The sequence below is a fragment of the Salmo salar genome, chromosome 03, assembly GCF_965601325.2.
Source record: "Salmo salar chromosome 03, fSalSal1, whole genome shotgun sequence".
In the NCBI taxonomy this organism is placed as follows: Eukaryota; Metazoa; Chordata; class Actinopteri; order Salmoniformes; family Salmonidae; genus Salmo; species Salmo salar.
The window spans coordinates 10,820,001-10,837,021 of NC_138293.1; the positions used below are offsets into that span (position 1 = coordinate 10,820,001).

The 17,021-nt window shown below is 42.8% G+C and overlaps 1 protein-coding gene across 1 annotated transcript in view; it reads left to right on the forward strand.

Moving 5' to 3' along the window:
• Window positions 1–7,645, forward strand: part of LOC106598169 (sodium/potassium-transporting ATPase subunit beta-3) — a 35,526-nt gene extending 27,881 nt beyond the window's left edge. The window contains exons 6-7 of the mRNA XM_014189233.3: window positions 1,792–1,878; window positions 2,844–7,645. Of these exons, the coding sequence (XP_014044708.1) occupies window positions 1,792–1,878; window positions 2,844–3,011 (255 nt within the window). The 3' untranslated portion in view covers window positions 3,012–7,645. The remainder of the gene's footprint in view (window positions 1–1,791; window positions 1,879–2,843) is intronic.
• The last annotated feature ends 9,376 nt before the right edge of the window (window positions 7,646–17,021 follow it).

A 17,021-nucleotide genomic window follows, 5' to 3' on the forward strand; every position in this document is an offset into this window, starting at 1 on the left:
TATTTTTTAATTTTTTTTCACCTTTATTTAACCAGGTAGGCTAGTTGAGAGCAAGTTCTCATTTACAACTGCGACCTGGCCAAGATAAAGCAAAGCAGTGTGACACAGACAACAACACAGAGTTACACATGGAGTAAACAATAAACAAGCCAATAACACAATAAACAAGTCAATGACACAGTAGAAAAAAGAAAGTCTATATACAGTGTGTGCAAAAGGCATTAGGAGGTAGGCAATAAATAGGCCATAGGAGCGAATAATTACAATTTAGCAGATTAACACTGGAGTGATAAATGAGCAGATGATGATGTGCAAGTAGAGATACTGGTGTGCAAAAGAGCAGAAAAGTAAATAAAATAAAAACAGTATGGGGATGAGGTAGGTAGATTGGGTGGGCAATTTACAGATGGACTATGTACAGCTGCAGCGATCGGTTAGCAGCTCAGGTAGCTGATGTTTAAAGCTCGTGAGGGAAATAAAAGTCTCCAACTTCAGCGATTTTTGCAATTCGTTCCAGTCACTGGCAGCAGAGAACTGGAAGGAAAGGCAGCCAAATGAGGTGTTGGCTTTGAGGATGACCAGTGAGATATACCTGCTGGAGCGCGTGCTACGGGTGGGTGTTGTTATCGTGACGAGTGAACTGAGATAAGGCGGAGCTTTACATAACATAGACTTATAGATGACCTGGAGCCAGTGGGTCTGGCAACGAATATGTAGCGAGGGCCAGCCGACTAGAGCATACAGGTCGCAGTGGTAGGTGGTATAAGGTGATTTGGTAACAAAACGGATGGCACTGTGATAGACTGCATCCAGTTTGCTGAGTGGAGTATTGGAAGCTATTTTGTAGATGACATCGCCGAAGTCGAGGATCGGTAGGATAGTCAGTTTTACTAGGGTAAGTTTGGCGGCGTGAGTGAAGGAGGCTTTGTTGCTACCTCAATGTACATACTACCTCAATCAGCCCGACTAACCAGTGCCTGTATGTAGACTCACTACTGTCATAGCCTCACTACTGTCATAGCCTCGCTACTGTCATAGCCTCGCTACTGTATATAGCCTCGCTAATGTTATTTTTCACTGTCTTTTTACTGTTATTTTTATTTCATTACTTACCTATTGTTCACCTAATACCTTTTTTGCACTGTTGGTTAGAGCCTATAAGTAAGCATTTCACTGTAAGTCTACAGCTGTTGCATTCGGCACACGTGACAAATAAACTTTGATTTGTTATAATCAAACCTTTTAGAATGTTCCAGTGTTAATATTATAAGACCTGGCTAAAGAGTCTGATCTCTCACAGACCCCAGAAAGAGCAGCTGTTGCTTAATGTAACAGCTAATGGCGTTACAGTACAGTGTATGCAGCATAAGGAATATTTCCAATTCTTAGATCATGTATTATTCTTACATACTCATATGGACTTGTGAAGATCTGAAAAGATTGGATAGGTGTGAGCAATATGGCAAAAATGCCACATAGTAGAGGGCAAAGTGTAGCTTGTAGCTATTACCATAATACCTACTATATGTACCTATCAGAGGAGGCCGTCTTCCTTAAGCTCCTCCCACCAGTAGAGCTATTACCATAATACCTACTCTATATACCTATCAGAGGAGGCCGTCTTCCTAAAGCTCCTCCCACCAGCCTCCTCTGATAGCTGTCCAACCCTTTCAGATCAAGTCCTATCCAACCCTTTCAGATCAAGTCCTTAGCCTAACGGTCCGTTTGGATAGGATAGACATATTCTTGCTTTTGACTATTATACTTTCTCTTCCTCCTTTTACCCTTCAGAGGGACAACCCCATACAGATGCAGTACTTCCCCAGTGAGGGACGCTTCGATAAAATGTATTTCCCTTACTACGGCAACAAACTTCATGTAAGTTTGGGTCAAAGGTCAATATATGTCCATTTCTGATGTCTTGTCATACTGGTTTGTTGGTGCTTGATGGGAAAGCATTATTGTACAATGATGCAAGAATTTGGAAGACTGTTGGATGGACGTGTGAGATATTCAACAGTCCATGTTGATGAGATATTCAACAGTCCATGTTGATGAGATATTCAACAGTCCATGTTGATGAGATATTCAACAGTCCATGTTGATGAGATATTCAACAGTCCATGTTGGTGAGATATTCAACAGTCCATGTTGATGAGATATTCAACAGTCCATGTTGATGAGATATTCAACAGTCCATGTTGATGAGATATTCAACAGTCCATGTTGATGAGATATTCAACAGTCCATGTTGGTGAGATATTCAACAGTCCATGTTGATGAGATATTCAACAGTCCATGTTGATGAGATATTCAACAGTCCATGTTGGTGAGATATTCAACAGTCCATGTTGATGAGATATTCAACAGTCCATGTTGATGAGATATTCAACAGTCCATGTTGGTGAGATATTCAACAGTCCATGTTGATGAGATATTCAACAGTCCATGTTGATGAGATATTCAACAGTCCATGTTGATGAGATATTCAACAGTCCATGTTGGTGAGATATTCAACAGTCCATGTTGGTGAGATATTCAACAGTCCATGTTGGTGAGATATTCAACAGTCCATGTTGGTGAGATATTCAACAGTCCATGTTGGTGAGATATTCAACAGTCCATGTTGATGAGATATTCAACAGTCCATGTTGGTGAGATATTCAACAGTCCATGTTGGTCAGTGATCTTCTTTTTTTGCTTCCACTACTTATTTTCTTTCCTACCCTATTCCACTCCCTATTTTTCCTCTCTCTCTCTCTCTCTCTCTCTCTCTCCCTTCTCTTTCTACTCCCACCCCCCTCCCACCTCTCTTCTTCTCACCCTTTACCCTCTGTCTACAGGAGAGGTATGTGCAGCCTGTGGTTGCTGTTAAGCTGTTGCTGAACAAGGAGGACTACAACACAGAGCTGACCATCGAATGCCGGATTGAGGGGTCCGACCTGCGCAACAACGATGACCGAGACAAGTTCCTGGGCCGCGTCACCTTCCGAATCACAGTCAAAGAGTAGGGAGTGGTGAGGAGGAGGCTAGTGTGGAGAAATGTGGTTCTTACTCCTCCCGGAAGATTCCTGGTAGAATAAGATAGGCCTAATTCCAAACCAATCCCTCCACCCTCACTCCATATACTTGGCGAGGGACATTAAAATCTGGTCTTTTTCATATCACCTTGGTAGTTCATTGATTCACCAGATAATCTACTCACCTGTTGTTGCAGGTCAGTCTCTAGTTAGGCGGGATGGGGAAGGATTAAAACCAGCAGTTCTGTGAACCCTGAATTACCGATTTGAGTACCCTTCTCTTAGGCTCTTGACTCCATCTTGTATTTCTGATAGGGTTGGATATGTGTAAGCATAGCAAGAGTGCTAGATGAAGCAATTATCATATCATAGCTGATGCCAATCCATTCCTTTCAGATCTACAGTGCATCACACCCAAAAAGGGCCTAGACTAGTGCCTACAAATGTAGGATCTTAATTTGATCAGTCTTTCGTTGCTGAGAATTTAGCAGGAAATGTAAACAAACATTTCTAAAGTTTGTCATTTCCACTGAAATTTCCGACTTGATTTGCCCTTAACGAAAAGTGTATCCAGCCATACAAAAATTCCATTAATTATAATCCACATAATAAGTGGCTCAAATTAAGATCCTACATCTGTGATGGTAGGGGGTGAGAGATTGGTGTGAGATTGGATCAAAGGATAGGGTAGTGATGTCATCAATTTTCAACTATCTCCTGGAAAAAAGCGTTAATCGTGCCAAATTTAATGGAACATCTAGTTCCCTTGTTTACTTCATTGTTTACTCTATTACAGGCCTGGGCAACTCCAGTCCTCGGGGGCCTGATTGGTGGTCACACTTTTGCCCCATTCCCAGCTAACACACCTGACTCCAATAATCAACTAATCATGATATTCACTTAAAAATGAGTTTAAATCAGGTGTGTTTGCTAGGGATGTGGGGAAAAGTGTAACACCAATCAGGACCCCGAGGACTGGAGTTGCTCAGGCCTGCACTAGTATGACATCATCTTTGTCTTCATCTTTCATGAAGTCATTCTAGCAGGAGTCTTTTCATGACTCACCAATCTAACGTCCATCAGACCCTTCTATTAGTCGGCTTTTGTTGTCTGACCCAGTGCTCTAGTGTTGATCTAGGCTCAGATCTTATTTTCTATTCAGATGGTCTAGATTGGAGCTTAGATGTGGTAAACTGAACCTAGATCAGGGCTTAGTGCCAAGGGTTGGATCAACTGTCAGGAGTTAGCCTCAATCAGTATTTAACCATCAGTCATCCACTGTCAATACAACCATGTTTAAAGTTGACCCTCTCATCTGAAAACAGAACAAATAATTATTCCTCAACATCACATAGATATTGAGTCAACCCCAGTGAAACACTGTCAAACCCAGAACCCAGATGCCCAATTACATGTCATTTAGAATCCTTTTTCTCTTGGGACCACAATTTGAACCGCATCATATTATAATAGGGAACTGTAGATAGGTGTGTGTGTGGTGTGGTCTGACCACAACCCAGTGGTGTGCCGTCTGTCTGTCCGGCTGCATGTCTGTGTGTCTGTTTACTCTACCCCTTACCTCACCACTGTAATAGCCAATGTGGATGAGGTGAGTTATCCTCCCTCCCATACACACACACACACACACACACACACACGCACACACACACGCACACAAACATGCACACACACACACAGATGCACGCACATACATGCACAAACACTCTACATCACACATTCATTTTATGCACCTCACACACACACACACGTAAAGCGACCTGCGAGGAAGCGCTGTGTAAATGCAATCCATTGTATCTATGTACTGTATATGCCTATCTTTGGGTGGAAAGCGTGTCTGTTTGTCTCTTACTCCCAGTCTACCCCTCCCTTTGTCTTTCTCAATGTATATATTTAATGGATTCACACAGTATTTTTTTTCTGTCACAGAACACAATGTTTGAGCACTGTAAAGAAGAAACTATATAAACAAAGATTTACAGGACATGGATCATATTCAAAAAGCTATGTTACGGTCTAAAATGGAATCTTGAAGGAACAACTTGTTATCATCTGCATGATGCCGCAACAATTGTGGATTAAAAGGTGATTTTGGAGAAGAGAAAAAAAATGGTGTCTTATCTCTTATGTGTCGTTATGTAATGATTGTCAAGGTTACACGGAACCCAAACCGGCTGCGAGCATGCGTGTAGTCAGCCTGCTAGGCATAATTAGCACAAGTAGCTTGTGGTATTATACATTTGCCACAAGAGGGCAGCAGCATTAAGGCAGAGAGATCCGTTGAATGAAGGGTCATTCCTGGTTTGCTTTAAAGACGTCTTCCAGCAATCAATTCACTTTTCCTGTTGAAAAGCAATATCCCAAGTATAAATACAGTAAAGTACATACACACACTAAAAGGCAGCAGCTAATGGGGATCCATAATACACACAAATACAAAAGGGTAAAAAAAACTATACATTTTTAGCAAAAATTTGGTTTTTCAGAAACAACTGCAATCTTCAAGGAGTTGTCGACGTGATGTCATCAGCCTCCTCATTGCTTGAGGAACAATAAAGAACAAAAGAGGAAAGGCTCCTCCTCCACTTGTGATGTCATGAGGATATCTGGGATACCTATTGAGATGTGCCTTTTGTACATCAGGTGTTCAATGAGGTGAAAAGGAGACCGGAGTATTTTATAAAAAATATTTTTTTATTTAACCTTTATTTATCTATTTATCAGTTAAGAACAAATTCTTATTCACAATGACAGCCTACCTTTGGGATGGTGCCATCCAGTGGTGATATTTATCATAGTAGTAGCCTAATGGTTTGCACTCAAGCAATAATTGTGTTTAAGCACCCATTTTCATGAATAGTAGATAATATGCATCAGCTTAAATTAAAGGAGCTTGATTGGCAATTAGCTAATTACTTTGATTACTGTAAATAAACTGTGATCTTTATTCTCTACCTTTTTGCCCCATGTGCCTAACAATGTTTGTACCATGTTTGTGCTGCTACTGTGTTGTTGTCATGTTGCTACCGTGTTGTCTTAGGTCTCTCTTTATGTAGTGTTGTGGTGTCTCTCTTGTCGTGATGTGTGTTTTGTCCTACATTATTATTATATATATTTGTTGCCCCCATCCTTATATAGTAGGCTTACAGTATGTTCAAAGGCTGATGCAAGGATGTGATCAGAACAATGTAGAAATTCAGGAAAAATATGGGGGACAGTGGAGGCTCCTCACAGGAGGAAGGGGAGGACCATCCTACTCAATGATTTTCAGAAAGAAAAAAAAAAATAAAACATTAAAATAGTTATCCTTTTTAGATAAAAACGACACTAAATATATTCACGTCACCAGATATCTGATTAAAACCAGTGGAGGCTGCTGAGGGGAGGACGGCTCATAATAATGGCCCGGAACGTAGCTAATGGAATGGCAACAAACACATGGAAACCATGTGTTTGATGTATTTTATGCCATTCCACTGATTCTGCTTCAGCTATTACCAAGAGCCCGTCCTCCCCAATTAAGGTGCCACCAACCTCCTGTGATTAAAACACACTTTTTTTGCAATGAAGGACTACAGTTGTCTGTAGGGTAGCACCATGGTGTAGCCAGAGGACAGCTATTTTCTGTCCTCCTTTGGCTACATTGACTTCAATAAAAAACCTAGGAGGCTTGTGATCCTCACTACCTTCCATAGACCTACATGGTAATTATGACCACTTCTGGAGGACGTTCTCCAACCAATCAAAGCTTTTGTAATATGAACTAACATGTTGTCCATCCAATCAAAGTATCGGAGAATTAACCTAGTACTACACGTGTGATTTAGAAGCTTGGTGAGTTGGTGACATGTTGGATAGATTGAGAGATTGAGATGGTGAATAGTGATGATAGTTGAGCATTTTGTAGGATGTCATTCAATTCAAATTAGGTTATTCAAACTGTAGGAGATGGAGGTAGGTTATATATTGTTTTCTAGGTTTTAGAACTTTATTTTTGTGTCAAGTTTGGCTGAGTAACAATGATTGGCTGAGGGACAATGATTGGCTAGGGAACAATGATTGCCTGGGGAACAATGATTGGCTGGGGAACAATGCTTGTGCGCAATTGGCAGGGGAATGACTGGGGAAACTTGTTTAAACCTGTCTGAAAGCTGTCATATTTTGGTTCACTTATGCCCTAAAATACATTTGTTAATATAGGCAGAATATTGTATAAAATAAATATATGCTGCATTCCTTGCCTTCTTTTTGGCTAAAATAAATAAAACAAGATTGGGTGAATAACTTGAAAAATGTAATACATAAGCCTCATTGTCACGACTTCCGCCGAAGTCGGGTCCTCTCCTTGTTCGGGCTTCTAGCCATCATCAATCCACTTTTCATTTTCGATATGTTTTGTCTTGTTTTTTCTCACACCTGGTTTCAATTCCCTCAATTACTTGTTGTGTATTTAACCCTCTGTTCCCCCCCATGTCTTTGTGTGGGATTGTTTATTGTAGTGCTTGTGCACGTTCCCCGTGAGCGCACGACAGGTTATTTTTGTGCCCATTTATCTTGTTGTTCTGGATGCCGTTGGTTTTGCTTAATAAATCTCTGGTTAATACCCAGTTCTGCTCTCCTGCGCCTGACTTCTCTGCCGCCAATTACGCACTTCGCTACACTCATAATAAATACATAAATAAAAAACGTGCACATATATAAAAAATAAAGTTGGGCTATTTCAACCTTGTAATAATTCATTTTATTTCAATGTTCTATATAGCATCGAATTATTAATATAATAAAACTTGGCCTTTGATGTTTCCTTGATATACAGTACCAGTCCAAAGTTTGGACACACCTACTCATTCAAGGATTTTTCTATATTTTTACTATTTTCTACATTGTAGAATAATAGTGAAGACACCAAAACGATGAAAAAACACATATGGAATCATGTAGTAACTAAAAAAGTGTTAAACAAATCAAAATATATTTTATATTTGAGATTCTTCAAAGTAGCCACCATTGAATGAAGGTAATGAGTTAATGTTTTCATATTTTTCTGTGAGTTGGATTGGACACTGAGGTAGCCTACTATTAGTAGGAATGGGAATATACAACTGTCCTGTAGGCCTATAGCCTAAATTTAGCCAGCCTCGCCCTCTCTCGCAGCTTGTATAGAAAGTTTAACCAGGTAGGCTAGTTGAGAACAAGTTCTCATTTACAACTGCGACCTGGCCAAGATAAAGCAAAGCAGTTCGACACATACAACAACACAGAGTTACACATGGAATAAACAAACATACAGTCAATAATACAGTAGAAAAATCTATATACAGCATGTACAAATGAGGTAGGATAAGAGAGGCCATGGTAGAAAAGTAATTACAATATAGCAATTAAACACTGGAATGGTAGGATGTGAAGAAGATTAATGTGCAAGTTGAGATACTGGGGTGCAAAGGAGCAAGATAAATATATAAATAAATACAGTATGGGGATGAGGTCGATTGGATGGGCTATTTACAGATGAGCTATGTACAGGTGCAGTGATCTGTGAGCCGTACCGGCAGTAGAAGGGGTCCGGATATTGTAGCCGAGGAGTGGGCTTCAGTAGTAGCCCAGGAGCCCTAGCCGGGAGATGGGTCTAGCATGGGCTAGCTCCAGGCTAGTTGGTGCTTGCTCCGGGGTGGAAACGTTAGCCAGGAGTAGTCAACCCGGGTTGCGGTTAGCTAGCTGCCATGATCCAGATGAAAGGATTCATAGTTTGCGGTAGGAATCCGGGGATATGGAGAGAAAAATAGGTCCGGTATGCTCTGGTTTGAAACGCGTTGTACGAACTGGCGAGAGCTTTCCGAGCTGTAGGTTAGCTGATGACCGCTAGCAGTGATTAGCTGACTGGTAGCTGATAGCTGGTAGCTAGTTAGCTAGCTAGCTTCAGTTGAGGTATTCCAGTTAGGAGGTAAATAGAAATACTTTAGAAAAAAAACAGATCCACACCACACTGGGTGAGGTGGGTTGCAGGAGAATATTTTGAATTTGAGGTTTAGGAAAAATATTAAAAAGAATGCGAAGAAAAATATATAAAAAGATATACACATGGGACGAGACAAGACAAAGACGTCTGAATGCTACGCCATCTTGGAATCATTCGGTCATGAGCGCCGCTGGGTCTCTGGCAGTCATCAGCTCAGTGTTGCCAACTTAGCGAGTATTCAGACCCCTCTAGCGACACATTTTCAAAAAAGCGACTAGTGACAAATCTAGTGACTTTTTCTGGTGTTATTGGAGACTTTTGGAGACTCTGACGTGAAAGCATGCATCGTTCTTACTCTTCTCAACGAGCAGCGGGTGCTGCCGTGGGCCCCACCCCTGTCCCAAAGCACTCACAGGCGGCCCAGTCCTCTCGCAGCAGTCCCTCCCAGCTGCATTCAGAGTAGGAGATGTTCACCCCTCTGCGTCCAGACTACAAATGAATCGCGCATGCGGGAAGCCGCCGCTGGCTGATCCCACCCTGGCTTACATAAAAAAAAGAATAATAGCCTGAATTAGGGCCAGACTAGTTACCATCATTTTCTCACGTTGCCATTAACAGATTTTTCTATTGTCTCTTTTTGGTCCATTTAGATTGTTAATGTAGATTGTATACAAAAAAATGTAAAAAATGTTATGGTTAAAAATGTTCATGTTTTACTGTGACTTGTTGTAGGCTCCTAAGTGGACCACGGTGCTTGCCTATGGAGCTGTGAGGGGAACGGCACCTCCGTACCTTCAGGCTCTGATCAGGCCCTACACCCAAACAAGGGCACTGCGTTCATCCACCTCTGGCCTGCTCGCCTCCCTACCTCTGAGGAAGCACAGTTCCCGCTCAGCCCAGTCAAAACTGTTCGCTGCTCTGGCACCCCTATGGTGGAACAAGCTCCCTCACGATGCCAGGACAGCGGAGTCAATCACCACCTTCCGGAGACACCTGAAACCCCACCTCTTTAAGGAATACCTAGGATAGGATAAAGTAATCCTTCTAACCCCCCCCCCCCCCTAAAGATTTAGATGCACTATTGTAAAGTGGTTGTTCCACTGGATATCATAAGGTGAATGCACCAATTTGTAAGTCTCTCTGGATAAGAGCATCTGCTAAATGACTTAAATGTAAATGTAAAAAACGAAGTAACTCTGTCAGAGTGTTTCTTTTGGGTCACTTCTGCTGGTCCCAAGCCCGGATAAAGGAGGAGGGTTGGAATTGTGACATTAAAAAACCCAAGAATCAACAGAAGAAAGTTAATTTGTAGTTCTAAACATATTTAGGGTGTTTTTTACTCACTTTTTGTCTCTCCCATGATGTTATTCCTCTCTCCTACAGCGTCAATCACAATTACATGCACATGGCCAATTATGCAAATTAGGTGATGACGTCATTTAGCGACTTTTAGGACAGCCAATAGCTACTTTCCTTACTGAGGAGTTGGCAACACTGCATCAGCTTAGTAGGAGGAGGAGAAGGGCCGGCACTCTCACTAGATTAACTGTCACTATTCTGGAGGGGAGGAAGAAGAGGAAGAGCAACGCCACTGTCATTCTGGGCAATGAGTTCTCTGTTGGACACGAAGGATGCTAGTGCCAGCTGCTGCATCAGTAGTCCTACTAGCTTCCACCTGCGATAGTGTTCCGTCAGTCAAGGACAAGTTGGTAGCTTTGCTGATCTTTGGAAATTTAGCACGAGCTTGATCATGCTGCGTTTTTTTCTGCACCACTTGGTCTTGCCTTTTGTTTATCCATCTTGAACAATGAACTCACTAACCATCCGAGTCTTACCCGATTCACATAACTCGTTTTAACTTGATAGCCAATTAGGTGAAGAGGCAGAGGCAGGCTGCCGCCGACACCGCTGCGAAATAGGCTAATTAGACGCATGAAAACTGTATTGTCTGTCTGACTCACCTACTACCAACGTAGATTGGACAACAGAAACATGTTGCTTGCTACATGTGGAAATTAAAAAGGACGGTTACTGTCAAAATTATTTAAAAACATGTATAACATTTAGACATAGATGTTAGATGACAGGCACATGGGCCCCCAGAGCTTTTGCAGCCCCCGCCTTGCAGGGGCTGCAGGGTGTCAGCTATGCCCCCAGAGCTTTTGGGGGCCCCCCGCCTTGCAGGGGCTGCAGGGTGTCAGCTATGCCCCCAGAGCTTTTGGGGGCCCCCCGCCTTGCAGGGGCTGCAGGGTGTCAGCTATGCCCCCAGAGCTTTTGGGGGCCCCCCACCTTGCAGGGGCTGCAGGGTGTCAGCTATGCCCCCAGAGCTTTTGTGTCCCCTGCCTTACGGGGGCTGCAGGGTGTCAGCTATGCCCCCAGAGCTTTTGTGTCCCCCGCCTTACGGGGGCTGCAGGGTGTCAGCTATGCCAATGACTCCGATTCCTTTAATCACAGAGACTATTGTTACTTTGTGTCTCAACATTTTTTTATTGGCCTTTTACCAGATCCTAATATATTTTCCTTAACTGTTAACTGTTCCTTAACTGTTAATAATTTTTATGAATTTGGTAGCCTATGCTACAAAATATAATATTCTGCCCATATCAATGAATTGATTTAAGTCATAGTCTCAAGAACAGCTACATGATTTAATGAAAATCAGCAAATAGACACATTGTTTCATATTCTTCAATAAAATACTCATAAACAGAAACAGGCAATAGGCTACAGCTCGCTTCCCAGTTTCCCCACCAAATAGGCTACAAGGAAACTCGATGCATCTCAATTACGTTGAATGCGCGGGGTCTATACGCAGCATAATACCTTCCACCCAAAGTTTTGTTTTTGACAAAAAGAGACGTAAGTATTTTCTCAGCCAGAATTGCTAGCTACGACCATGTACTGGATTTCGTTGTTGTTTCATTGCCCACATCAGATTCAAGATTTTGGGAAAAAGCCACGTCGATCATGTAATGGATGAAGGTCTGCGTATTTAAACCGTGCAACACAACGAGAACGTACAAGAGAATGTACAATGTGTTACGAATTTGCTAAATGTATGATATGTTAAAAATTCTAATTTGTTGTGGCAAACGTTAGCTAGGTGGCTAGGTGACTAACGCTAACATTAGATAGCTAGCTAACTGAAAAGACGAGCGACCCAGGGATGTGTGTGCTTTAAGGACCTTTAACAGAATGTGACTGGCAGAATGGGTGTTGTATGTGGAGGATGAGGGCTGCAGTAGATATCTCAGATAGGGAGGAGTGAGTCCTAAGAGGGTTGTATAAATAAGCATCAACCAGTGGGTCTTGCGACGGGTAAACAGAGATGACCAGTTTACAGAGAAGTATAGAGTGCAGTGATGTGTCGTATAAGGAGCATTGTTGGCAAATCTGATGGCCGAATGGTAAAGAACATCTAGCCACTCGAGAGCACCCTTACCTGCCGAACTATAAATTGCGTCTCCGTAATCCAAGTCTGGATTTAACTTTAGCCTGCAGCTTTGATATGTGTTGAGAGAAGGACAGTACTGAGAGAAGGACAATGTACCATCTAGCCATACTCCCAAGTACTTGTATGAGGTGACCACCTCAAGCTCTAAATCCTCAGAGGTAGTAAACACACCTGTGGGGAGAGGGGCATTATTCTTACCAAACCACATGACCTTTGTTTTGGAGGTGTTCAGAACAAGGTTAACTTCTTTGGGATAGGGGGCAGTATTTTTACGGCCGGATAAAAAACGTACCCGATTTAATCTGGTTACAACTCCTGCCCAGAAACTAGAATATGCATATAATTAGTATATTTGGATAGAAAACACTCTAAAGTTTCTAAAACTGTTTGAATGGTATCTGTGAGTATAACAGAACTCATATGGCAGGCCAAAACCTGAGAAGATTCCATGCAGGAAGTGCCCTGTCTGACAATTTGTTGTCCTTCTGTTGCATCTCTATCGAAAATACAGCATCTGTGCTGTAACATGACACTTTCTAAGGCTTCCATTGGCTCTCTAAAGCCGCCAGAAAGTGGAATGGGGTGTCTGCTGTCTCTGGGCAAAGTATAGGAGCAGAGTTTGTAAGTGGTCAGCCTGGGGACAGTGAGACTGGAGATGGACAGTGAGACTGGAGATGAGCAGTCACGAGAACTCGCCATGTTTTTCTTTCTCTCTTTGAATGAATACAACGTTGCCCGGTTGGAATATTATCGCTATTTTACGAGAAAAATTGCAAAAAAAAATATTTTAAACAGCGTTTGACATGCTTCTAAGTACGGTAAGGGAATATTTAGAAAAAAAAATGGCACGAAATGCGCTCGCGCGTTACCCTTTGGATAGTGACCTGAACGCACGAACAAAACGGAGGTATTTGGATATAACTATGGATTATTTGGAACCAAAACAACATTTGTTGTTGAAGTAGAAGTCCTGGGAGTGCATTCTGACAAAGAACAGCAAAGGTAATCCAATTTTTCTAATAGTAATTCTGAGTTTAGGTGACCCCGAAGTTGGCGGATGTCAAAATAGCTAGCCGTGATGGCCGAGCTATGTACTCAGAATATTGCAAAATGTGCTTTCGCCGAAAAGCTATTTTAAAATCGGACATAGCGATTGCATAAAGGAGTTCTGTATCTATAATTCTTAAAATAATTGTTATGTATTTTGTCAACGTTTATCATGAGTAATTTAGTAAATTCACCGGAAGTTTTCGGTGGGTATGCTAGTTCTGAACATCACATGCTAATGTAAAAAGCTGTTTTTTGATATAAATATGAACTTGATTGAACAAAACATGCATGTATTGTATAACATAATGTCCTAGGAGTGTCATCTGATGAAGATCATCAAAGGTTAGTGCTGCATTTAGCTGTGGTTTGGGTTTATGTGACATATATGCTTGCTTGGAAAATGGCTGTGTGATTATTTGTGTCTATGTACTCTCCTAACATAATCTAATGTTTTGCTTTCGCTGTAAAGCCTTTTTGAAATCGGACAATGTGGTTAGATTAACGAGAGTCTTGACTTTAAAATGGTGTAAAATACACTGCTCAAAAAAATAAAGGGAACACTAAAATAACACATCCTAGATCTGAATGAATGAAATAATCTTATTAAATACTTTTTTCTTTACATAGTTGAATGTGCTGACAACAAAATTACACACAAATAATCAATGGAAATCCAATTTATCAACCCATGGAGGTCTGGATTTGGAGTCACACTCAAAATTAAAGTGGAAAACCACACTACAGGCTGATCCAACTTTGATGCAATGTCCTTAAAACAAGTCAAAATGAGGCTCAGTAGTGTGTGTGGCCTCCACGTGCCTGTATGACCTCCCTACAATGCCTGGGCATGCTCCTGATGAGGTGGCGGATGGTCTCCTGAGGGATCTCCTCCCAGACCTGTACTAAAGCATCCGCCAACTCCTGGACAGTCTGTGGTGCAACGTCGCATTGGTGGATGGAGCGAGACATGATGTCCCAGATGTGCTCAATTGGATTCAGGTCTGGGGAACGGGCGAGCCAGTCCATAGCATCAATGCCTTCCTCTTGCAGGAACTGCTGACACACTCCAGCCACATGAGGTCTAGCATTGTCTTGCATTAGGACGAACCCAGGGCCAACCACAGCAGTATATGGTCTCACAAGGGGTCTGAGGATCTCATCTCGGTACCTAATGGCAGTCAGGCTACCTCTGGCGAGCACATGGAGGGTTGTGTGGCCCCCCAAAGAAATGCCACCCCACACCATGACTGACCCACCGCCAAACCGGTCATGCTGGAGGATGTTGCAGGCAGCAGAACGTTCTCCACGGCGTTTCCAGACTCTGTCACGTCTGTCACATGTGCTCAGTGTGAACCTGCTTTCATCTGTGAAGAGCACAGGGCGCCAGTGGCGAATTTGCCAATCTTGGTGTTCTCTGGCAAATGCCAAACGTCCTGCATGGTGTTGGGCTGTAAGCACAACCCCCACCTGTGGACGTCGGGCCCTCATACCACCCTCATGGGGTCTGTTTCTGACCGTTTGAGCAGACACATTTGTGGCCTGCTGCAGGTCATTTTGCATAGGCTCTGGCAGTGCTCCTCCTGCTCCTCCTTGCACAAAGGCGGAGGTAGCGGTCCTGCTGCTGGGTTGTTGCACTCCTACGGCCTCCTCCACGTCTCCTGATGTACTGGCCTGTCTCCTGGTAGAGCCTCCATGCTCTGGACACTACGCTGACAGACACAGCAAACCTTCTTGCCACAGCTCGCATTGATGTGCCATCCTGGATGAGCTGCACTACCTGAGCCACTTGTGTGGGTTGTAGACTCCGTCTCATGCTACCACTAGAGTGAAAGCACCGCCAGCATTCAAAAGTGACCAAAACATCAGCCAGGAGGCATAGGAACTGAGAAGTGGTCTGTGGTCACCACCTGCAGAACCACTCCTTTATTGGGGGTGTCTTGCTAATTGCCTATAATTTCCACCTGTTGTCTATTCCATTTGCACAACAGCATGTGAAATGTATTGTCAATCAGTGTTGCTTCCTAAGTGGACAGTTTGATTTCACAGAAGTGTGATTGACTTGGAGTTACATTGTGTTGTTTAAGTGTTCCCTTTATTTTTTTGAGCAGTGTAGTTGATTGTTTGAGAAAATTGAATTGTGGTATTTTAGTTGGTTTTGTATTTCGCGCCGTGCGATGCCATTGGCTGTTGGCTAGGGGTTCCGCAGGCGGAACGGGGTTCTGCTAGCGGAACGTCTGTCCTCAACAGGTTAAGCGTAGAGAAAGCTTGTTGGACACTAAGAAAGCTTTGTTGTAGAGTATTTAACACAAAATCCAGGGAGGGACCAGATGAGTATAAGACTGTATCATCTGCATATCAATGGCCGAGCGAGCTTCCTACTGCCTGAGCTATGTTGTTGATGTAAATTGAGAAGAGCATGGTGCCTAGGATCGAGCCTTAGAGTCCTCCCTTGGTGACAGGCAGTGGCTCAGAAAGCAGATTTTCAGACTTTATACACTGCACTCTTTGAGAGAGGTAGTTAGCAAACCAGGCTAAAGACCCCTCAGAGACACCAATACTCCTTAGCCGGCCCACAAGAATGGAATGGTCTACCGTATCAAAAGCTTTGGCCAAGTCAATAAAAATAGCAGCACAGCATTTCTTAGAATCAAGGGCAATGGTGACATCATTGAGGACCTTTAAGGTTGCAGTGACACATCCATAACCTGAGCAGAAACCAGATTGCATACCAGAGAGAATACTATACACATCAAGAAAGCCAGTCACTTTTGATTAACAGGGCAAAATAGAAATAGGCCTATAACAGTTAGGATCAGCTTTATTTCCCTCTTTAAATAAAGGACCGAACCGTGGCTGCCTTCCAAGCAATGGGAACCTCCTCAGAAAGGAGAGACAAGTTAAAAAGGTTGGAGATAGGCTTGGCGATGATAGGGACAGCAACCTTATAGAAGAAAGGGTCTAAACCATCTGACCCAGATGCTTTTTTGGGGTCAAGTTTCAGGAGCTCCTTTAGCACCTCGGACTCAGTGAACGCCTGCAGGAAGAAATTGTGTAGCAGGTCAGGGGTCAAGTTTATGGGAAAAAAGAGCGTTGGGGATAGTTGCGTTAGAAGGGGTGGGAGATTAGGAAATGTTGGATGGGCATGGAGGCATGGCTGAGTCAAATAGGAATCCTGACTTAATGAAGTGGTGATTAAAGAGCCCAGCCATGTGCTTCTTGTTAGTAACAACCACATCATCAACAGTAAGGGACATGGGCAGCTGTGAGGAGGAGGGTTTATTCTCCTGGTCTTTAACCGTTTTCCAGAACTTCTTGGGGTTATACCCACAGAGAGAGAACTGCTCCTTAAAGTAACACATTTTGGCCTTCCGGATAGCCTGAGTGCACTTGTTTCTCATTTGCCTGAACTAGAGCCAGTCATTTTGAGTATGCGTGTGCCGAGCATTTCGCCAAATGCAATTCTTGAGTTGGAGTAACTCTGCAAGATCACAGTCGAACCAGCGGCTGAACCTGTTTTTCA